Below are 24,338 nucleotides of genomic sequence, written 5' to 3' on the forward strand. Positions count from 1 at the left end.
ACACACCCGGACACGGTCAGTTTGCTCCTCTACTTCCACTTTACTCCTCTCACTTGCACTTCCCCAACTGATCTGTCTTCCTTTTCCCGCCTCCAGGACTGTGAACTCCTCAGTGGGTGGGGCCAACCGCCTGGCTCCACCTCACCTGGTGTGGACATCAGCCCCTGGAGGGAGGCAACAAGGATTTTGTGTCTGGCTGATGTGCCTGTCTCGGGGTGGGGGTGTGTGTTGCAGTACCTGTGACGACCTGGCTAGTCCAGGGCGCCACACCACCCTCTCACCAAAAGCCAACTGCACACCTTGCCCAATCCCTGCTAAACTGCAGACTCAGTACTACTCACAAAATGAGAGAACAGCAACTCTCACTCGACCCGTAGTCCAGGAAAACTCAGACACCACATTTCTCCGAAATTGCAGATACCATAAGCCAGGGCTAACCGTCAATCAAACGTTGCACCCACAGGTGCCTGGTGCTTGTCCGCCACTCAGCCTTAAAGCGCCGCAAAACACCCCCCCAAACGGGGCAGTGCCCCAGACGATTACCAGGTCCTTAAACCATAAGAGTCAGTGCACACCGCACTGGCTACCTCTGCCATCCAGCCCAACATTGAGGGAGGTAACGACATGGTTGCGACCTACTCGCACACTACTTCAAATACCTCACCCACAGCTGCGACGCACAACTGTGTACCCGTAATACCTGCCGGTCCCGACAAATACGTAAGACCAAAGAAACCACCTGGCAATGTAGTACCGGGAGGGGCTACACCACCGCGTGACAGCCGGCGAAGCCCACAACATGCCCCACGATCTACCCGCATAACCAACAAATGGAACAACACCCGCCATCAGCACTAGCTAGCTGGAAAATCCCACAAGTCACCAATCGGAGGCCCTTCGACACCAATAGTCCACACACTGAATCACCCGACCCAAATGTCACTTATTCCTTGCACCGACACATTACCCGAGCCCCCTATCCGGGGGCACCAGGAAGAAACACTCTAGGACGAACCATATACCCATAAGGCAAAGCAAAGCCAGCTGTACCCGAAAGAAACCCCCAAGCCCATCGTAAACGAGAACCACATACTTTTATAATAAACTCCTGCGGAGCTACTATCAACTGCCATAACGAATGCCGCCCGATACGGTCTGCCAACGTTAAGCAGGCAACCCTACTAAGAACCGCATACCAATCCGCGCGTATAAAACTTGTTAAAACTGCCCCTGTGCAGACACTGCCAGCAGACTCCCGTAACCTCCCCATGAACCCGCAGATCCTGCAAAGGCCCCCAAACGGCACGTGGACCCACATATTCAATAACCAAACTTGACCACAAAACAGTAGCACGATATACACTGGAACCTGATAATGGCCCGTAACCTGACCTCAGACATAGGGCCCCACCTAGACGAACCAAACACATCGACTTATCAAACACATGCTAACTCTGCAAATACACCCTGGGCATGAAGAAACAGCTTATCAGTCCCAGGTTGTCCCAGAAACAGAAAATAAGCACTCAACCATCCCGAATATTGGATAATCCCCCAACTATGGGACCGAACCCGAACCATGGACCACAATAACCAGACATTGAGCAACCATAAAACACCCAGCTCCACACAATATATGTACGAAAGAAATCGTAAACAAACACTGAAAACCCGATTACAGGCAAAGGCAACAAAATCGTGCCTTTTTTTTTTTTTTTTTACATTAATCGCCTATTACTCCTGTTAATAGACGGCTAGCCTGGGCACCGCATACAGGTGAATGGTCAATTTCAAGACCCCCAGGGAGGTGTCGTCAACCGCCACAAGGAAGGACAGATCTCCAAAGATCTGCTTTCCCAATCATCTCGACCTTAACATCTGGCCGCAACAAAACATGCCACGCCCCAGTGAACCTGAAAAAAACCCCAGTACTCCCACAACCCCTGTTGGAGAACCGGACCTAGACCGATTCCTATAAAATATAAAACACCCCCTCGTAAAACGCAACCACCTTCCCCTTCACCTCCCACCAGCAATAGCACACACCCCATGCAACGCTCAAGAGTAAGCCGCCAAATGCAAATGCACCCCCGCAGAACGGTCCACCATGTCAGTGGACTAGCATCGAACCCTTATCAAATACTATGAACCGCGATAATCCTCTAGCCAAAAGACCCCCATGACCATTACATAAACCATGGAATTGCCGTGAACACGGCTATCCACCACCCCTTTGCAAGTATTCGTATCCCTGCCTCAATCTCCGCCCCACCGCCGACTTACACCTGAATCAGTCGCGAACCACCAGGAAATCACCCAATCAAACAAAATCACCCAGAGAATGCAAGCGCAATTACGCCAACCAGAATAAACAATGTCGTCACCTAGAGATAGACACCCTAGCATAAAAAACCCCAACGCTCATGAAGTGCATAGCAAGGCATCCGGGACCACGTAGCAACCACTCCCGCACAAAATTCAACGCCGTACACAGGGCTCCCCCCTCAACCTCCTGACAAAACCTGCTGACAAACAAACTACCGCCCTATTGCACCCGAAATCATACGTATCGACACCCTTACTACCCACCATAATCCAAGCATTAATACAAGGTTTTAAGTGAGCCTTAACTTACCAGGCTGACTCCATGGAATCCCACGGAACAGCCATCACGTGTCCTCCGCGTCGAGCACCGCCATCTTCTCCATGGGTAAACACAGGTTGCAGCCCTCCAGGGCCGCAACGCAACCGGCCGGACTGACCGGCCAGCCGGGGATGCTTGTCACATAGTCACCGGCTCGGAGCCACAACTTGGGGGGGGGTGGTGCGCTCCAGCAGCACATCCGCCAGCTGGAACACGGCTGCCACCTGACCGCTGACCAGACCCTACACGGCTGCGCAGGTCGCGCTCCTGGAATATGCAGATGATCGTGCGACAAGTCCAGCTCTGGGTCAACCCTGCCGTTCGCTGACCCCCCGAGCCAGCGCCAGACGTGCCGCCACTGCCCGCTGGACCCTGTTCAGGCTGTTCCACCTAGATCCCCGGCAGTCGCAGATGACCGTGATGCCAGGGGCATGTGATTGTGTGAAGCCCCACAAGTGCAGTGTCGGTGCATTACCTTCAGGGACTCCACGCAGCTGGATCTTGTCACAGGTAGGAGATCTTCTTTTAGGATTGTCGTGACGCCACTCTCAGAATTGCGGTCAGTGGGGACCGCCACTGCAGATTGAGGGATGCCTGGGGCTGATGGTGGGTGCAGTCAGTTGTAACAGCCTCCTGAGAGTGAGGCAAGCCCCAGGGCCCTGTGTAGGTGTGTAGAACCACAAGGCGCAGAATAACTCCACACAAGCAGAATGTCTTTCAGGGGTTTTACTCACAGTTGATGGCAGGGTGAGTAACCCGGGCGTAGCTGGGATGAACCAGGCTGGAACCAGGTGTCCTTCAGGCTGACTGATGAGGGTGGCTACCGACTCGCCTTCCTTAGCCCTTCTGTGGTTTGTGGTAACCCCGACTTTTAGTCCCTATGGGGGTCACCCAGGGAAGTAACTGCTCCCCTCGTTTGTTTGCCGTTTGCTTGTCGCCTGGACCAGATCACTCCAGCTGCTTGCCTCCTGTGAACTATGGGCCCTAACTGTGGCTACGTGGCTGCGGCTTTTGTGGTGTTGTGGCGTGGGCTTTAAGGGCCCCACACCGGCAGGTTTAGCAAGGAAAGGTGGATCTATCCCCGCACCGGGATCTGCCGCCCGTTTGGGCCTGGTACTCCCTGACAGTCTCCTTACTTTCCACTACACTGCTCTCTCTCCAGCTGTGTGTGGTGTTCGGGCAGCACTACCAGGTGACCGTTCTCCCCCGTCGGTAGTCACTGCGCGGACGCTGTTAGACTGCAACAGCTCCAGGGTCTGCTTCTGCTCTTCCTGAGCTGCACACTAAACTGGCTCACTCGTGGGACCTGCACTGCTGCTCCTGTCTGAGCTCCACTTCCATGCTCCTCACTCCTCCACACTCTGCTTCAGACTGTTTACTCCTCCTTCTCTTTTCCCCTTGTGCCTGCCTACGCCACCTAGCAACCAGGCTCTCTACCACACCCCTTGAGTGGAGATGGAGGCTTCGCCCCCTCCACTCCTCAAGTGGAGGTGAAGGCTTTGCCCCCTCCTGGGATCCCCAGGGGTCCTCCCAAAGGTACATGTGTGAGACCTGATCACTATGCGCCTGTGTAGTCACACCTCGGTCAGCCTTCTGGATTACCTGTTTGTACCGTCCCCAGCATGGGTGCAGTACTCAGTGGTGCCTGACCAGGTCAGGGGCGCCACATTCCCCCTTAGTTATCACCAGCACGTCCTCGGGCTGCAAGACAACATTTTAAAATGCATAAAACATTAAAACATGGTAAAACGTTTTAAAACCACCAGGTACCATACATCACCACCCTCCACCCACAAGTCCGTTAACCCACCCTAAACCCTCTCTCGTTGGCCGCGCCTTCAGCCACTTCTGGCAGGATGTAGAGGCGGCTTTCATGGTCTGGTGGTTTCAGGGTATACCTGGCCTGGTGAAGCCGCGCCTTCAGCCACTTCTGGCAGGATCCAGAGGCGGCCTTCACAGTTGGTGCTGACCAGGTACCCTCTTTGTGGTGGAGAGCCAGGCCCCATAAACAGGCATGCTCCCTGGTTGCAGGCGAGCCAGGCCCCATAAACAGGCGTGCTCTCTGGTTGCAGGCGAGCCAAGCCCCTAAACAGGCTGGCTCTGGTGGTGGTACCTCTGGGGTAACTATGTACACTGCGAGAGTTTGTGGCTATAGCCAGTTCATAGCCTTAAGGTTCATGGGTTTCTCACATTAGTTCATGTGGGCACATGCTTAAACTTATAAACGTTGCAAAACTTTTCAAAACTTGTCAAACTGGTAACTTCTGTACTTCTTTCTTTACTTTACATAGATTCCTCCTTACCAGGGCTTGGGCCTGTAGGGCTGCGGCACCTGTTGCTTTCTCCATCTCTGTCTTTTCCTTCTTCTTCTGTATCTGTTTCTTTTTCTGTTGAGACAGCAGGTTCACTGTAGGGATTTCTGGAACATGGTGTAACATCCAATGCATACCATCCTCTTTCTCCTTGGTGCATGGTGAATTCCACTGAATCTCCCATCCGTAGGTTCCTTCCTGGATGTCCTCTGGGCAAATGGGCTCTAACGTCTCTTCTGTTAACAAAGATGCCTTCCTTCATACCAGGAGCTACTATGAAGCCATATCCACTCTTCAAACTGAAATCCTCCACAACTCCACGACAAAGTGGGCCTCTGACCTGGGATTTGGCCCTTCTCAGGAACCGTTTCTCTTCCAAGTCTCTGGCCATGACTTCGTCTTTCTGCTCTGGAGATTGCGGTGCAGGGGAAAACTTTGTTCTGCTACGGCGCCGTGTCCTACGGGCTGGATTCTGCTGGGCTGTTACTTCACTGCCTGCAGGCCCCCAGGTGAGGTTTCTGGGCAACTCCTCCTCTTCATCCCAGCGGGAATACGGCAGCATCTCTGGCTCGGGGCATGGATCCACTGCTGATGGCTCCGGGGTCAGCTCCTCAGCTTCCTGGCCTCCTCTCCCCCTTAGTTCTTCAGAGCACTCCTGTTGTGGCAGCGCCGGGGATGGGTGGTCATCAGCAGGCCCGGGCGGGGGACTCTTTGACGTGGATATTGCCGGAATCCTCCTGGGGGTGTGCGGAGGGAGCAGATACCGATCCACCATCTCCTGTGGGAACTGGGCCTCTAGGTCAGCCTTCAGCTTCCAGTATTCGGGGTCCTCTCCTATCAGGGACTTCCTAGCAGGGACTTCCTTAGACTGGGGAGCGGTGTCTGCTCTGGCCTTGCAGGCCGGGGTAAACAGAGGTACATTCTTGTCTTGGCGGGCCGCGCCTGACATGGCGGCGGCCTGGTCTTGGCGGGCCGCGCCCTGCATGGCGGCGGCCTGGTCTTGGCGGGCCGCGCCCTGCATGGCGGCGGCCTGGTCTTGGCGGGCCGCTCCTGACATGGCGGCGGCCTGGATCAGCGTTGCAGTTTCAGCCTCAATCAGGGTCGCAGCTGGAGTCTTAGCGGGCATCGCTACCGTGGCCGGTTCTTGGCGGGCCGGGCAGGGCATCGCTGCGGCGGCCTGAATTGGCGTCGCAGCTGCGACGGGATCTGTGCAGGCTGGGCTGGGCGTCGCTGCAGCGATCTGGGCTTGGCGGGCCGCACCTGGCGTGGCTGCGGCCTGGTCCAGCACCTCACTTGCGGCGTGGATGAGCGTCGCTGCTGCGGTGGGGTCTTGGCGGGCCGGGCCTAGCATGGCGGCGGCCTGGGTCAGCGTCACACCTGCGGCGTGGATGAGGGTCGCGGCGGCAGCCGGATCTTTGCGGGCCGGGCAGGGCATCTCTGCGGCGGCCTGGGCTTGGCGGGCCGCACCTGGCGTGGCTGCGGCCTGGTTCAGCGTCGCCGCGCCGGGCGCCTCTTCAGGGACCGCGGGCGTGGCAGCAGGGGTCGGGGCACTCGCGCTGGCAGGGGCAACACTGGACTCACCCATCAGTGGTATCATCGGGGTCTGAGTCGTCGCCGTCCGGTCTGGCACTCGTCGTGCGGTTCCCCTCTCATAGGCCTGAACCGCTGCAGCCATCTCCAGAAGCTCCGTGCGTTCCTCTCTGATCTGCTCTACGACCCGGGTCTCCAGTCGGTCGCAGAACTGGGCAAGCTCACGATACCACCAGGCAGCGGAGCCTGGTTCTGGGTTTCTGCGTTCAGATGCCATTTCCTCTGCGCCTTCTTCTGCACGATTTCCCAGCAGTGGACTCGTCGCTGCCTCCAGTTGCAGGCTCTTCAGTTTCTGCTCTGCCTCTTCCAGCAGCAGGCTTCTGGCTCCCTTTCTGTCCCGACGTCTCTGAACGCCTCCGCTCTCTTCACTTGCGAGGTCAGGACTCTGCAGGGGATCTCTGGGTAGCCACACCTCTTCGTGGGCGGTAACTTCTCCCAGCGCGGGCTGCTGTTGTTTTTCAGCGCGCTTTTCATGGTGGCAATATGGCGGCGCTTCCAATTTTTCAAGCGGACCGCCCAGGCACATGGTCACCTGTCTGAACAGGTCTAGTCCTTATCCTGTTCGTGACGCCAGATGTGAAGCCCCACAAGTGCAGTGTCGGTGCATTACCTTCAGGGACTCCACGCAGCTGGATCTTGTCACAGGTAGGAGATCTTCTTTTAGGATTGTCGTGACGCCACTCTCAGAATTGCGGTCAGTGGGGACCGCCACTGCAGATTGAGGGATGCCTGGGGCTGATGGTGGGTGCAGTCAGTTGTAACAGCCTCCTGAGAGTGAGGCAAGCCCCAGGGCCCTGTGTAGGTGTGTAGAACCACAAGGCGCAGAATAACTCCACACAAGCAGAATGTCTTTAAGGGGTTTTACTCACAGTTGATGGCAGGGTGAGTAACCCGGGCGTAGCTGGGATGAACCAGGCTGGAACCAGGTGTCCTTCAGGCTGACTGATGAGGGTGGCTACCGACTCGCCTTCCTTAGCCCTTCTGTGGTTTGTGGTAACCCCGACTTTTAGTCCCTATGGGGGTCACCCAGGGAAGTAACTGCTCCCCTCGTTTGTTTGCCGTTTGCTTGTCGCCTGGACCAGATCACTCCAGCTGCTTGCCTCCTGTGAACTATGGGCCCTAACTGTGGCTACGTGGCTGCGGCTTTTGTGGTGTTGTGGCATGGGCTTTAAGGGCCCCACACCGGCAGGTTTAGCAAGGAAAGGTGGATCTATCCCCGCACCGGGATCTGCCGCCCGTTTGGGCCTGGTACTCCCTGACAGTCTCCTTACTTTCCACTACACTGCTCTCTCTCCAGCTGTGTGTGGTGTTCGGGCAGCACTACCAGGTGACCGTTCTCCCCCGTCGGTAGTCACTGCGCGGACGCTGTTAGACTGCAACAGCTCCAGGGTCTGCTTCTGCTCTTCCTGAGCTGCACACTAAACTGGCTCACTCGTGGGACCTGCACTGCTGCTCCTGTCTGAGCTCCACTTCCATGCTCCTCACTCCTCCACACTCTGCTTCAGACTGTTTACTCCTCCTTCTCTTTTCCCCTTGTGCCTGCCTACGCCACCTAGCAACCAGGCTCTCTACCACACCCCTTGAGTGGAGATGGAGGCTTCGCCCCCTCCACTCCTCAAGTGGAGGTGAAGGCTTTGCCCCCTCCTGGGATCCCCAGGGGTCCTCCCAAAGGTACATGTGTGAGACCTGATCACTATGCGCCTCTGTAGTCACACCTCGGTCAGCCTTCTGGATTACCTGTTTGTACCGTCCCCAGCATGGGTGCAGTACTCAGTGGTGCCTGACCAGGTCAGGGGCGCCACAATTGCGCCGCCAGACCATGCACCGCGCCCTGGGTCACGTGGCCGCGCCGCTCATGGTGTCACGCTGACCCCTGCGCCGTAACTGAAGGAAAGTAGAAGGGGCCGGTGATGGCACTTACCATCCCACTACCGCCCGCACCACTGCTTGACTGCCATCCAGGTCCGCAGTTTCTGCGCCGACATCTTCCCATGACAGGTTGTAAGTGGTAACTTGCCATGGGCCCTCATCCGCTCCCTTCCTGAAGCACCTCTGTGACCAGGCCCCGTGAAAACGGGCCGCAGCAGCCCCTTCTGTTCTGACCTAGCCCTGCGCTATCGCGCAGGCCGCACTTCCGGGTTCAGCGCCCGGTCACATGACCGCACCGCCGAGCCATGTGACCGTGACGTCAGGACGCCGGGGGCACGTGACGGCGACGCCGGACCACGTGACCGCGACCCTGGTCACGTGGCCGCGCCACCCTGGTGACCCCGCGCCGCGGGAAAGGTATTGAGGCCGGTGACGTCACTCACCACCTCGCTGCCGGGCTCCTCGCAGCGTCGCCCCCCCATCCACCGACCGATGCCTCTGCACCTGGATCCAGCCGCCATCGCCGCATGGGTCCCGCTAGGCTTTCGGTCCAGAGCGCCATCCGGAGTCGGGGTCCCGTAGAAGCCTGGACCTCCTCCAGCACACGTCCGCCATCTCCTGCATCCCTGGAACCAGCGCCGCTCCGCCATAGCCGACTTCCACCTGGACAGGGGCCACCTCCTCAGCCCATCCCGGATTCCACGACAATTCCAGACGTCTTCCAGGTAGTGAATGACCTCCCACCTCCTAATCCGGTCCTATATATACTCCCCTACACTAGCAACCCCCTGACCAATTACATGGCCCCACAGCCCTATAACTCCACCTCCCACTTTTCCCGCACAAAATACCCTGCACCTTAACCCTTTGCTAACCCTCAGGCCTAGCATCCCTCCTCAGTCATGTTGCCCTCCCTTGAGCCCTTTCAGGGCAGGCGTCCGGGCTTTTCTGTCACCAGTTTTTTCCTCCCAATTCTGAGAGCAGCATAATGTAGGTGAACAGACCCTGATTCCAGCGATGTCACATACTGAACGGTTTGCTGTCATTTTTATAACATCAATGTTTTCTCTGTTGCAGATCTAGCAGTTATACAGAACTCAATAATTTGCTGGACTACCTGCAGCACGCCAAGTAGTCCTCTAATGATAAAATCACTGCTTAATCTAATTGAAACATCACTGGAATCAGGGTCTCTGCCCTACATTATGCTGCTCTCAGATTAGGTGGTAAAAATCTGGTGACAGATCCCCTTTAAATGAGAATAAGCAATGAACTCCTCTGGTCTGATTTCCTAACCCTTACTTACAAACATATATTGGACCAACTACAGCTTATTCACCCTCTCACTAGCTTCCCCACATAAGTTATATGGCTTTCCACTAATGTATATACAGTATATACCATTGGATCTGCTAATTACAGGTAGAGATAAGCAAATCCGTGCAAGTTCAGTTCGGTGGGTGCAGCCAAACTTTAAATTAAGATCGGTTTGAGACCCGGACATGAACTGAACCCCATTGAAAGTCACTAATTTGGCAGTTTGGGTCTCCCCCACATGGAGCCAGCTATAATTAGTGCATTTCCGGGCGGCAGGTGGGCTTTGTTTTTCAATTTTTTTTCGTGCTGTTGTTACCCCCAGTGAGAGCCTATCAAACACTGCAAGCGGCTGGCACCAGGCTGAGGTCGTTGTCTATCTTATTGAGTGTGACTGCAATATGCGTTATGTTGGCAGGACTACACAAGCACTCCATAACAGAATTAACTCACATAGACACAACATAAAAATAGGATTTATGCTTCATGGCCTATCTAGGCACATAACCATGGTTCATGACAAAAAATCCAGCCTAAGAGTGATGCCTATTGAACAGATACCCCCTCATATCCCTAATCGTAATGAATTATTGAATAAGAAAGAAACCTATTGGATTTATAAACTTAAAACACTCAAACCGTTGGGGCTTAATGAGGTGACTGATTTATTTCATTAGAGGTTCATGATTTTTTTATATATATTGAGAGTTTTTTACCTTTTAATGTCTGTGTATTTTTATTTACATATATATACATTTTATATTTTTTATATATATTTTTATATTTTGAATATTACCTTGCTCTTCATCGCCTTTTATAGGCATTGTCATTTTAGTAATTTTTAATGTTTATTGCCAGGTCTTATATACCTACCGTATTTTATATGCATATATACTTTTTATTGGTGTGCTGTAAGTCTGTTTCTGGGGTTGTTATATGTATGATTTTCCTCACCTTGGGGAATATATATATGTATGTATATATATATATATGTACATATGTGTTCTTCCTTGTGGAGCTGGGGTCTACATGGAATGGTCTTTTCCCTTTTGCCCAATACATGCGTAATAGGTTCTTTTCCCTTGCCTATGAACTTACATGACCCGCGGGATCACTGACTGTAATTCTACTACCACGCTTTGTAAGAAAGAGTTTTTAATCCCATCGCTATTATACTTTGGCTAACTTCTTTATGGATGATTCATGGTAAATCCATATTCAATACTATAGTGTTTTTTCTAAATACTTCCCCTCTAAGTCGTTTAGATGGAAACACGTAGTCATCTTTCTATATGATTATAATCTATATTCATCGTCACACATGCATCTAGGCGATGGGTTTTATATTGTGTGTGCTACTCCTACTGATGGTGTGAGGAGACGAGACACACGCCATATGGGTACTTTCTGGACTATGCACACTATTGTTCATTGTAATTCCCTTGGTTTGATCCTTATTGAACCCTTGATTTTAAAACCATTATAGGCTCTTTGCTTCACATATATAGCTCTATTCATATAACTAGATTCCCGTTCATAATCATGATGGAATCTTCTATGGAGCTCACGCTCGGTGTCTTTTCCTCCACCGCATGCGCAGTAATATTTTTTCCCACACTTCTGAACTTGTTTAACTTCACACAGCACTCTAGCTTCTTGTCTTTCCATTACCGCATGCGCAGTATATTTGTTTCCCATGGTCTTGAACTGATTGACCCCAGTGCTTTCTGCTGGTTTAATACACGCACGATCTTTCTTCTGTCTTACTTCACTATATATACTTAGTTATACACATTTTTTCTTTTGGTCAAAACGATGGAGTCCATCTGATAAAGTATAATATATCCTTTCCCTTGTTCATGCCTGCCCGCACTGATGGCTCAAGGGTTTCAACCCTTAAAAGACATACATTTCAGGCTAATTCTACGTTCCCTGCGGGTTCGATTCTGACTTAATTCACCTTTGACATCTTGATTCTGATCACCCTGGTTGTTCTTTATATATTTTTTATCACCAGTAATAAATACGCGGCACACATTTTTCATTTTTTCATTTTATTACACCTCATCTGTGATCTTGTTTTCAAGAGGTATATTCATGTTGAAGGTTGCTCTGATTTGCATTGAAATCATGATACTACGTCATACATTAAATGTATAGATTTCCCGCCGATTTTTTTCTGTAAAGTGGGTGGTCCGATGACGTCACACCCAAGGGTATATGTGTCCAGTCTGTTCTTTTGTCTGTAGATTTGATGTTTCTTGTGCCTGTATTGTCCTGAGGAAGGGAGCAGAGCCTCCTGAAATGCGTAGACCAGACCTGAGCATGAAATAAAGTAACATTAATTTCTTCATCTTCATGAGTGGTCGTTGGCGCGGTATTGAAATCACCCTTTCCTTACCAATTTCTACTACCAGTCGAGGGGTTACTGCTGCCGCTGACCGATTGTCTATGCTTATACAGTAGTTGTCACTTTCACAACTCTACATGGTGAGTAACCTCACGTGCATTTCACCCTGTATGTTTTTGGGGTAAGACCCTATTGCGCTTTCTCTCCACAGCTTTAATTTTCCAAAGTCACTAATTTGGCAGTTCGGGTCTCCCCCACATGGAGCCAGCTATAAATAGTGCATTTCCGGGCAGCAGGTGGGCTTTGTTTTTCAATTTTTTTTCGTGCTGTTGTTACCCCCAGTGACAGCCTATCAAACACTGCAAGCGGCTGGCACCAGGCTGAGGTCCGAGCGTACCTGAGCACAGCAATGCTCGCACAAGTGTTATTCACACATAAAGAGCCCAAACTCTGAATCCGAACTTTGCTTTTTTTCGTCAAGTCTGTGCTTGGTACGAGCACCAAACACCGAACATCGAACCTTGGGTTCACTCATCTCTAATTACAATTAAAAGTACATGATAAATCTCATAAAGATCTTCTTTTATTACAAAATATCTTTAAAAAGCGACAAATTATACAGTGGAATGAAGAAAAAAAAAGCTTCTTAAAATTAAATGCTGCTGCTTCTGGTCATGAAGAATTGTAGTGTTACATGTGATATTGTTCAACTCAGGAGTATGCAGATTGATTTTTAATGGCTAGGATTAATTTTTCTGTGAAAAACAGTGAATAGCCACTTTGAGCAAGTCACTCTCTAGGGGCTCTGGCCATTTTATGTGTAATAAGATTGGTCATTATACATCAAAATATCGATTCTAATACGACTGTGAATAAATATCCATACTGTACCAACAATGAATGAGGGCTACTTTGTTCTGTAGAGCTGTTGAGGTCTGGTATGATGCTAGTCCCTTACGGACTAGTCTGAACGCAGGGTAGTCAGATGACCTGGGGTCAGATACCAGGAGAGCTCATCATAGATACAAAGAGACAATTAAGATGTTATCAGGTAATGGTCCTGGGTCAGGACACCAGGAAGACACATTGTTGAAACAGAGAGTAAACTGAGTAGTAGTCAGGTGGTGGTCCAGGGTGAGAATACCAGGAGGACATGTTGTGGATACAGGGAGCAAACAGAGGAGTAGTAGGAGTAGTAGGGTCAGATTGCAATAATCAGAACAAACAGAGCACAGAAATGCCGGCCAACAGAATCAAACAGAATGCTATGACTGGCGGAAGTCTGAGAGAAACTGCTCAACTTTGTGCAACTTGTGTAACTGTGCACACACAGAGAACATGGAACACCTGGACCCAGCAAATCCCAGAACAAGACTGGACAACTGAGCTGGCATTCAACTCACCAACAGTTCAGCACATCCTAATACTTGATTTGATGACTGAGCTGTCACTCACCAAACTAGCAGCTCAGCATGCTCTGATTCCATAGTCACAGCAGTGTCACTCGTTGTGTCCTAGATGCACTGAGTGGAGGAATCCTGACATTTGGCTTTTGTGGCTGTGAAGGGAATCTGTCAGCAGTTTTTGCTATTTAATCTGAGGACAGCATGCTGTAGGAGTTAAAAACACAAATTTCAGAAATGTGTCTCTTATCAAGCTCCGAGCTGTTGTTTGCTTACAACATTTTATTTTTAGCACCAAGAGCTTATCATTACCCGGACTACATCAACTACAGCATCCACATGCCAACTAGTCCAGAACACCCCCTTCTGTGATAAGCAGCACACTGTTTATAGACACTGTACATAGAGAGCCTGGTGTTAGTGGGGTTGGCTTTCCTAGCTCTGCTTTCAATCTGTAAAGTAAGTGATACACTGTTGGATTCAGGATCTCTTTGCATACATCATGCTGCTCTCAGATGAGGCAGCAAACACCAGCTGACAGATTTCCTTTAATACATATGTTAAAATGCAGCCATATTATTGGAAACTGACTTTAGTAACATTATAGCTAAGTCAAATTGCCTAATAAGATGTCTACATATTATATTTCTCTACTATTCACCACCAAGTAGCAAAAGAAAATTATTTCACATTTTATGATGAAACAAAATAAAATGAAAATGTCCTTCTATGATTGGCCAGTCATATTATTTTTGTAATCAACACTATAGAGTGCTATTAACATTGCTGCCCCCATCTATTTGAAAGCTGTTCTTATAATAGCAGCATATATTTGGGGAATTCATCTAATGTTTGTTTTAAAGAGGACTTGTCACCAGCTCATTAGTTGCCAGTTACTATACTTATTTTATTCCTACTGCTCCCCTGACTATTCTGCTTTCTCTTTTTTACATCCACCATACGGTTCCAGAGATTTGGGCCTTTTTATTTAGTGCTAATTTTTATGGTCTTTACAAATGGGCGTGGCTGGGGTTGTGTCTTTAGGCTGCATTGGTATCTTATGAGCCACGCCCCTTGTAAAGACCATAAAAATTAGCCCTGAATTAAAAGGCCCAAATCTCAAACTGTATGGTGGATTTATAATAGAAGAAAAAGCAGAATACTCAGGGGAGCAGCGGCAATAAAATAGGAATAATGACTTTCTAAATTTGGCCTGGTGAAAGGTTTCCTCTAATTCTTATACTCAGATTTTTTTTATAGTCTATTTCTTTTTCCCAGCATTGTCTGCAAGTTCCCTTACAAGATTCTTTCCTTACATCTGGGCATCGGTTTGATGCCAAATATTGTAAAATGTTACTTTTAGTTGGACTTGGATTTTTTCCAATAGATCAGTCCCTTTACTAGATCAGTCATACATGTTACAGATATAGAAAATGTAGTATTCTGTCTTAGCTAAAAGTTGTTAGTGTCAAATATTGGCAAAATGTTATTCTAGAGTGTAATTGTACAATGTTACCCTTAATATGGAATAATTTATTTTTAGTTTACTTTTTCAACTGTTACCTTTTTGATACATTATCACAAAATAATGTTCAGTATCTGACAATACGAAAAGTGTGGATAATATTAGAAATGTTTAGATTTCCAAAAAAAAAAGCATATACCATGTTTTTCCAAAAATAATACACTGACTTATATTTTATTTGCCCCCAAAAAAGCACTAGGGCTTATTTTTGAAGTAGGTCTTATTCTTGGAGAACCACGGGTAAGTTTACCGCCCCCAAAAAAGCAGTCCCCCCTTCCCAGGAGACTCATACTTACCAGACCCGGATGTCTGCGTGACCTCCAGCGGGCACTCCCAGTAGGTACGCTGCATGCTGTCCTCCCCTCCTTCTGGCCGACACACTCACATACATCAGATCACACACACAGTCCTCGATCAGATCTCACACACACACACACACTCACTAATCACTTACCGCATCCGGCGGTACAGAATTCCTCCGGCCACAGAGAAAGATGGGAGGACATTACGCATTGCAGGTCCTGTAAGTACTCCATCTGCAGCTGCAAGTTCTTGTGTCTCACCGCACTGCATCTCAGGAAATTGGTATCGCTGGATGTGGTGGATGTGTGTGTGTGATCTGATGTTTGCAGGTGTGAGATCTGATGTGTGTGTGTGCGATCCATTGCAGGACCTTCCATTCGGCGTCCGGTGAGTGTGATTGCGGGGTGTCCTTTGTCTATAATAAAGTGTCCTGCAGTATTTTTTTAACTTTTTTAGCTGCATGGACTCTTCATTATTAAACGTGACTAGGGCTTAATTTCGGGGGAGGGCTTGTATTTAAACCTTGCTCCGAAAATGCTGAAAATCCCTGTTAGGACTTGTATTTGGGGGAGGTCTTATTTTTGGAAAATACAGTATATCAAAATCAATGCCAACAAGGGATGGACCATCTCTTCTAGGCCGTGAGCTAGCAGCCTCAGACTAACATTTACATTCATATTATTACAGTTAGACAAATGAATGTTGATTAGGAATTAAGAAAATCCTGATCCATGGGGATCAGCTCATATCTATGGAGGCTACAAAAATGGTTGTCCTCAACAGCTCAACACCAATAAAGTGACATCTACAAATTAGTGTCATATCTAGTGGAAATTTGTTAGGCTGACAATGATTCTTATGCAAATTGGCATCTCAGATCCACTACATTAGCCGGTCATTCAGAATAGATGTCTTTTGGTTGAATTTTTTAAGGAGGAACTACTTTTATGTTAGTGTATTAAACTAAAGGTAATGTTCCCCAACCGCTTTAAGTAAGAGATGTGGATTTAGATGATCTTTTTTAATGTATGTGTTATAAAACTGTTCTGATAAGTGTCTATGTTTCCATGTTCTGATTTTTTTCTTTTCTGACATTTTATAGGTGGATTACAAAGCCCTGTACATAACTGCAATGAATCATTTGTGATGGAATCCTTGCCTGAATGTGGCTATCTATTTGAAATGCTTATGATGAAAATGGATTCAAGCCAGTGGTGCAACCTGACTAAAGTTATCATGTAAGAGAATTGCTTTTTTTTTCTGACGTATTGTAAATCATTATGGTAAATACAAAGAGTCTTGATGTAATATTACACACTGTAAAACTATGTGACCAAAAAAAGTACTTTTCTGATACTCTGCTGCAAAATACAGCGGCTACTGCGGATTCTTTTATTTTGGAAAAAAACTCTAAAAGTTTTAAAAATTTACTTCATTATGAATCTGTTTTTAGTTTTATGCAGAAATGATTGAAAAAGGATTTGTTACTCTCTAGTATTGTTACAGACTTTGTTTGCTGGATGGTATATTCTAAAATGTCTTCTATAAATACATGGATTGAACAAACAAGCTCTTAATCATGTGTGTGGTAAGGATACTGTTAAAATGCTGCCCCTGTAAGGGACTACGGTAGACTGGAGTTGAAAAATAAGGACTAAAAGTAGAGTGACTGACAGTTACTTGTGCACAGGTGTCAGAACATAGGTCACTAAATAGAGATTAGCTTAAAGGGAACCTGTTAGGTGCAATATGCACCCAGAACCACGAGCAGTTCTGGGTGCATATTGCCAATCCCTGCCTAACTTTCCCAGGCTATAGTAACATACATAAAGAGATGTTTAGAAAAAGTATCTCTAAAGATCTTTCATTATATGCTGATGAGGCCAGAGACTAGTTGCAAGGGCGTGATTTCCCTTGGCTAGTCAACCCCCTTAGTATGTAAGTACGCCCCTGTGGGTGTGCTGACATGCTACTGAATGCGCAACACCAAAGGATGGTCACGCTCATCTCTGCTGCTACCGCTGGTTTTCAGTTCAGTGCCCTTGATCCGAAGTCCTTGGAGTTTCGGTCATGCACACTATGAAACCGGGTGTTTACGTCCAAGCTTCAAACTGGTGTATTGAGCATGACTGGAAATGCAGGGACTTCTGAGCTGAAGAGCAGCGGTGGCAGCAGAGATATGAGAGTGACCATGCCTCTGACACTGCACATTTCTTAGCATCTTAGCACACCCACAAGGGCATGCTTACATGCTAAGGGGGCCGATTAGCCAAGTGAAGTAACACCCTTGCGACTAATCCCTGACCTCATTTTCATATCATAAAAGCTCTTTAGAAATACTTTTTCTAAAGATCTCTTTATGTATTCTACTAGATACAGGGACAGTTAGGCAGGGATTAGAAATATGCACCCAGAGCTGCTAGTGTTTATGGGTGCATATTGCACCTGCAGGTTCCCTTTAAGGTCTCTCTTAGACTTAGTTCAAACTACAGTAATAAATAGATTCTATGTGGTTATGCACTATGTTTTATTTTTACATTTAATAATTAAAGAAATTAAGCTAGTGATAAACCCACCCAAAAATGCAAGTAAACCTAAAAACTAAATGGCAAATGTAAATGCAGTATACTCTATGAAGGAAAATGAAAAGCCTGGAAATGTAGATGTTAGGTAGAATTTTGACAGATTTTAATATAGAAGAGTGAATCTGCTTAATTTGAATTTGTCAGATTCACTCCAATGTTGCTTGGGAAAATCTATTCCCATAAAATGTATGTGATGCAAATCAAATTGCTGGTAAAAGATGTTTTATAAGCTCTGAGGTCTTTTCAGATTAGTGAGGGGTTGAAAAATAAAAAGAAGTGATGTACTCATTTTTAGATGCCCCTGGCATTGACCTCATGGGGCGATGCACATGATGACATTGTGTCAGGCCTAATCAATGTTGGTGCTACCTAAGACTTAAGATTCAGTAGAAGATTGCACCAGTAGGAAGGGAGCAAGGCAATGGAGTATTTGATGGGAAGCTGCGGTGCCAAGATCTATGAAGAGCGAGGTGAGTATAGTTCAAGTTCTGGCTGAATCCAAATTTTTATACAATTTGAAGAAAAATGGATTTGCTCATTTCTATTTTTTTGCCCAAAAAATAATTTATTCAAGGGTTAACCACCTCAACAAGTAAGAAGATAGCATAGATTACGAGGGTCATATATAATTTACTCAGAATTTACTCATTGGTGACTGATAAGGAAAAAAACAAGTAATTGAAAAATGTTTGTTAACCCCTTAAGGACGAAGCCAGTTTTGTCCTTAATGCCCAGGCCATTTTTTGCAATTCTGACCAGTGTCACTTTATGAGGTTATAACTCTGGAACGCTTCAACAGATCCCAATGATTCTGACACTGTTTTTTCGTGACATATTGTACGTTATGATAGTTATAAATTTAGAACGATATTTTTTGCTTTTATTTGTGAAAAAATCGGAAATTTGATGAAAATTTTGAAAATTTTGCAATTTTCAAACTTTTAATTTTTATGCCCTTAACCCAGAGAGTTATGTCACACAAAACAGTTAATAAATAACATTTCCCACATGTCTACTTTACATTAGCGCAATTTCTGAAACAAAATGTTTTGGGGTTAGGAAGTTAGAAGAGGTCAAAGTTCATCTGCAATTTCCCATTTTTTTCAACAAAATTCACAAAACCATTTTTTTAGGTACCACATCACATTTGAAGTGACTTTGAGAGGCCTAAGTGACAGAAAATACCTAAAAGTGACACCATTCTCAAAACAGCACCCCTCAAAGTACTCAAAACCACATCCAAGAAGTTTATTAACCCTTCAGGTGCTTCACAGGAACTAAAGCAAAGTGGAATAAAAAAAAGCAAAAAATAAAATTTTACCTAAAATGTTGCTCTACCAAACATTTATTCACTTTTAGAAGAAATAACACAACAAAATGAACCCCAAAACTTGTTACCAACTTTCTTATGAACGCGCCAATACCCCACATGTGGTCAGAAACCTTTGTTTGGACAAATGGGAGGGCTCGGACCAGAAGGAGCAATATTTGAATTTTGGAAAGCAAATTTGGCTGAAATAGATTGCGGGCACCATGTTGCATTTACATGTTCGCTAAGGTACCTAAACAGCAGAAAACCCTCACAAGTGACGCCATTTTGGAAATTGGACCTCTAAAGGCTTCTATCTAGGGGTATAGTGAGCATTTTGGATCCACAGGTACTTCGCAGATTTTGATAACGTTACATTGTCACATTGAAAATTTTCATTTTTTTCTCAAAAATTTTGTTTAGCATCAATTTTTTCACTTTTTCAAGAGGTAATTCCAAAAATTTGACCCCAATGTTTGTTACCCACTTTTTTATGAGCACGGTGATACCTCCCTTATGGTCTGAAACCTTTGTTTGGAGAAATGGGAGGGCTTGGAATGGAAGGAGCAATATTTGAATTTTGGAAAGGAAATTTGGCTGAAAAAGATTGCGGGCACCATGTCGCATTTGGAGGACCCCTAAGGTACGTAAACAGCAAAAAACCACCACAAGTGACCCCATATTGGAAACTAGGCCCCTCAAGGAATTTATCTAGATGTTTGGTGAGTACCCTGAACCTCCAGGTGCTTTACAGAAGTTGATAATGTTGAGCCATGAAAATAAAAAAATAAACTTTTACCACAAAATTGTTACTTCAACCAGGTAGCTTTTTTTTTCACAAGGGTAACAGGAAAAAAAATCACCATGAAATTTATTGCGCAATTTCTCCTGAGTTTGGTGATATCTTGTACGTGGTGGAAATCAACTGTTTGGGCACAATTCAGGGCTCGGAAGAGAAGGAGTGCAATTTGACTGCAAAATTGGCTGGAATCAATAGCGGACGACATGTTGCATTAGTAGAGCCCCTGAGGTGCCTAAGCAGTGGAGGTCCCCCACAAGTGACCCCATTCTGGAAAATAGACCCCACAAGGAATTTATCTAGATGTTTAGCGAGTACCCTGAACCCCCAGGTGATTCACAGAAGTTTATAATGTTGAGCTGTGAAAATAAAAAAAATATATTTTTACCACAAAATTGTTACTTCAACCAGATAGCTTTTTTTTTTTAACAAGAGTACACGGAAAAATATCAGCATAAAATTTATTGTGCAATTTCTCCTGAGTATGCTGATACCTTATGTGTGGTGGAAATAAACTGTTTGGGTGCACAGCAGGGCTCGGAAGGGAAAAAGTGCCATTTGACTGAACAATTGGCTGGAATAATTAGCGGACGCTATGTCGCATTTGGAAAGCCCCTAAGGTGCCTAAACAGTGGAGGTCCCCCACAAGTGACCCCATTCTGGAAACAAGACACCTCAAGGCTTTTATCTAGGTGTATATTGAGCATTTTGAATCCACGAATACTTCACAGAATTTGATAAGCTTAGGTTGCCATATTGAAATTTTCATTTTTTTCACAAAAATGTTGATTTAGCAACACATTTCTCACTTTTTCAAGAGGCAACAACAAAACGTGTACCCCACAGGTTGTTATCTAATTTCTTGTGAGCGCAGGGATACCCCACATGTGGCCAAAAACCTTTGTTTGGATAAATGGGAGGGCTTGGAATGGAAGGAGCACCATTTGAATTTTGGAAAAGTTGAAGTAAATTGCGCGCACCATGTCACATTAGCAGGGCCCCTTGGGTACCTATACACCAGAAACCCTCCACAAGTGACCTCATTTTGGAAACTGGATTTTATTCAGGAGTATAGTAAGCATTGTGAATCCACAGGTACTTCACAAAAATGTTGCTGTAGCAACAAATTTCTCACTGTTAGGCTATGTAGCCATGATCCAGCGACATGGCGTCTAGTATACAGTGTCAGCCTTCCTGCAGAGATGTGAGTGTTGTCCACGGGAGAACGCAGCTGCCCATGCCCACGATTTGGGTTCATGCTGCTGTGGACTTTAGCTCTATTCTACCTGCAGAAAACACTCATCTCCACAGCATAAATTGACATGCTGAGGCTCGGGAAGCTGCGCCACAGGTCGGTTTATGCTGCGGAGAAAAGAAACACAGTGGGCACGGGATATCTAAAAATCCTTCCACTGTGCTTCTACTGCATAACGCAGCGTTATGGATGCAGGGAAAACACTCTGCACCCAAAACGCTGCAAACCCTGATTGTGGGCACATAGCCTAAAATGCTACAATGGATGATTGGATAGATGTCAAACATATATAACGTCACACCCCCTGCATATTCTAAGCTGGCGCCCTTTAGTGCCTTTCATGTGACACTAAAGGATGCCTAGCCTTGTATTTAGCCCAAAAAAAAAAGGGTAAAGGGTAAATCAGACAGCTGTAGCCTGCAAACCACAGCTGAAAGCTTCATCTTGTCTGGTGATCAATTTGGAGGGCTCCCCAAGCTGTTTTTTTTTTTAATTATTTATAAATAAATAATTAAAAAAAACACAACAAACGTGGGGTCCCCCCAAATTAGATCACCAGCCAAGGTGAAGCTGACAGCTGGGGTCTGGTATTCTCAGGATGGGAAGAGCCATGGTTATTGGACTCTTCCCAGCCTAAAAATAGCAGGCCGCAGCCGCCCCAGAAGTGGCGCATCCATTAGATGCGCCAATTCTGGCGCTTCGCCCCAGCTCATCCCGCGCCCTAGTGCGGTGGCAAACGGGGTAATAAATGGGGTTGATACCAGATGTGTAATGTCACCTGGCATCAAGCCCAGCAATTAGTTATGTCACGGCGTCTATCAGATATCCGACATAACTAATTGACAGTAATAAAAAAAAAAATTGACAACAAAAAAAAAATTTATTTGAAAAAACACTCCCCAAAACATTCCCTGATTGACCAATTTATTGAAAAGAAAAGAAAAAAAAATCCACTGTAATCCATTTGGACGTCCCACGTCGACTCTGGACCTTCTAGAATATGGGGGACAAGTTCAGGGAACGTATCCCCCATTTTCTAGGTGTGCAGACGCTCCATTTGAGGAGAGTGGGTGCAAAGAATCTGCACCCACCCTCCACGGGTCACAGCTGCAAAGTGCCGAGCAGCAGCAGCAGCCAGCGTCCTGAACACAGGAAGCTGACAGCTACGCTCTGCACATGTGACCGGCGTCTGCTGAGAAGGAGCCGGAGGAGGGGGCTGCGGGGGATCAGCGCTCCGACAGGTACAGGGGACACCGGGGAACACCGGGGGGGATAGGGGGTGACCCGGCAGGGCCTGGGGAGCAGGTTTCTGTCGCATGTGTTATGGCACATACGACAGAAACCATAAGAAAAGTGTGAATGCGGCCGGCGCGCTGCTGTGCTCGCCGGTGCGCACGGCCATCTTGGATTTTCGGGAGGGGGTTGGGGGTCGGTCAGGCACTTTGGGGACACTGGGGACCGGAGGGAACCGGGAAAGAGATTTATCTCCCATCTGACATGTTTGATCATGCCAGATGGGAGATAAATCATTTTTTACCGGCGATGTCATTTACTATAACTTGATGATCGGTATACGGTGTATACCGGTCATCACGTGACTGGGGACCGGAGAAACCGGCCCGAATCATGATCTCCAGGGTCTGAGCTACCCCCGGTAGCTGAAACCCCAGAGATTTTCTGACGCTGGGGGGCGCTATTCACTTATTTCTGCCCGCCGTTTTAAAACGGCAGAAAGGAATAAGTACCCTTTTTTGGTGCCGTTTTAAAACATAACGCGGTCGTAATGGGGTTAAAGCAGTAAATCACAATAGGTTTTGTAAAGCAATTTTCTCTTTCTCATGACAATTAAGTGGTATTTATATATTGTAGGAATAGAACATGATTTATTTCAGGCGATAGTGTTTGCCACATGTAAAAACTTAATATTTAGCAACCATAGTGAGATGCCGACTTTGCCTAAACCGTTGTTAGTTTTCTAACATAAAAATTGTCCAACCTCTTTTTGCACAGTAATAGAGGTAAAAAAGTTTTTTTCAGCTCACCCGGTAATCAGTAGAGTTATTGTTCATGGTTTTCCATGGACAATAGCTCTGCTGGCGCTGAACCTGCAGATTTAAAAGAATGTATGCAAAAACTGGAAAAACTTATGTCATCTAGAGTACGAACTTGGTGGGACTGTATGACATTACAAAAATACATTGAAAATTCGATGATACCGCGGGGTCTGCGGATGAAAAAACAGCCCACTTTTATGTTTGATTCTGATTTCCTGACCTCATGGAATGAGATACTCTCTGAATGCTCCACCAGATTAATGAAGCTTATAGTGGATAGGGAGCAATCCAGAATCACAACATTGGAAAATGAAATTAAAGAACTGGATGTTTCGCTTGCTAAATTTAAAGATGATGTCTCCTACGCTAAGCTCAAAAAAATGTTTCTGATCGGCTTGAAAAGCTGGAGAATAATATTACAGAAACAAAACATAGGAAATTCACCCGGGATAGAAAAGACTACGATAATGATGAGGTTTATACGCGGCGGGATGTTAAAAACATGAGAAATCCCAAATCAATCCTAAAAAATACCTCGGATGATTATAGATCTAATCGTTATGAATCTCCAGTGAGTTTTTTCTCCACAGAGCTGGATACCACAGAAGGGGAATCAGATTCTGAAACCCTCGCTGGAACATCAGAACGTAATTTTTTAGGCTAGGATGGGAGAAAAACAAGAAACCAACAAGGAGGTCGGGCAGGAAATACAAATCAAATAAAAATGCGCGGTTATTCCTTCAGGAGTCGGAAATAAAAAATGGCAATGAATTCACGGTGTTGAACCTTTCAGCTACTATACTGTCTGAAGACAAAATTAATGTATTGAAAAAAGGTTTGAATTTTGTGCCAACAAATTTGATTTATACTCCACCTTTAAGGATGTGAACTGATTTATAGTTACATAGTTACTTAGGTTGAAAAAAGACCTAGGTCCATCTAGTTCAACCTTCCTCCACCAGTTCTACATTTAGTCACTAAGTCATTTATAACCAACAATGTTTTGTGTACTGAGGAAATCATCCA

At 46.5% G+C, this 24,338-nt stretch overlaps 1 protein-coding gene across 1 annotated transcript in view; it reads left to right on the forward strand.

Annotated features, from left to right (window-relative positions):
• Window positions 1–24,338, forward strand: part of RAMP3 (receptor activity modifying protein 3) — a 718,161-nt gene that overhangs the window by 428,075 nt on the left and 265,748 nt on the right. The window contains exon 2 of the mRNA XM_075316563.1: window positions 16,413–16,548. Within this exon, the coding sequence (XP_075172678.1) occupies window positions 16,413–16,548 (136 nt within the window). The remainder of the gene's footprint in view (window positions 1–16,412; window positions 16,549–24,338) is intronic.

Source organism: Anomaloglossus baeobatrachus, chromosome 6 (assembly GCF_048569485.1).
Source record: "Anomaloglossus baeobatrachus isolate aAnoBae1 chromosome 6, aAnoBae1.hap1, whole genome shotgun sequence".
Lineage (NCBI taxonomy): Eukaryota > Metazoa > Chordata > Amphibia > Anura > Aromobatidae > Anomaloglossus > Anomaloglossus baeobatrachus.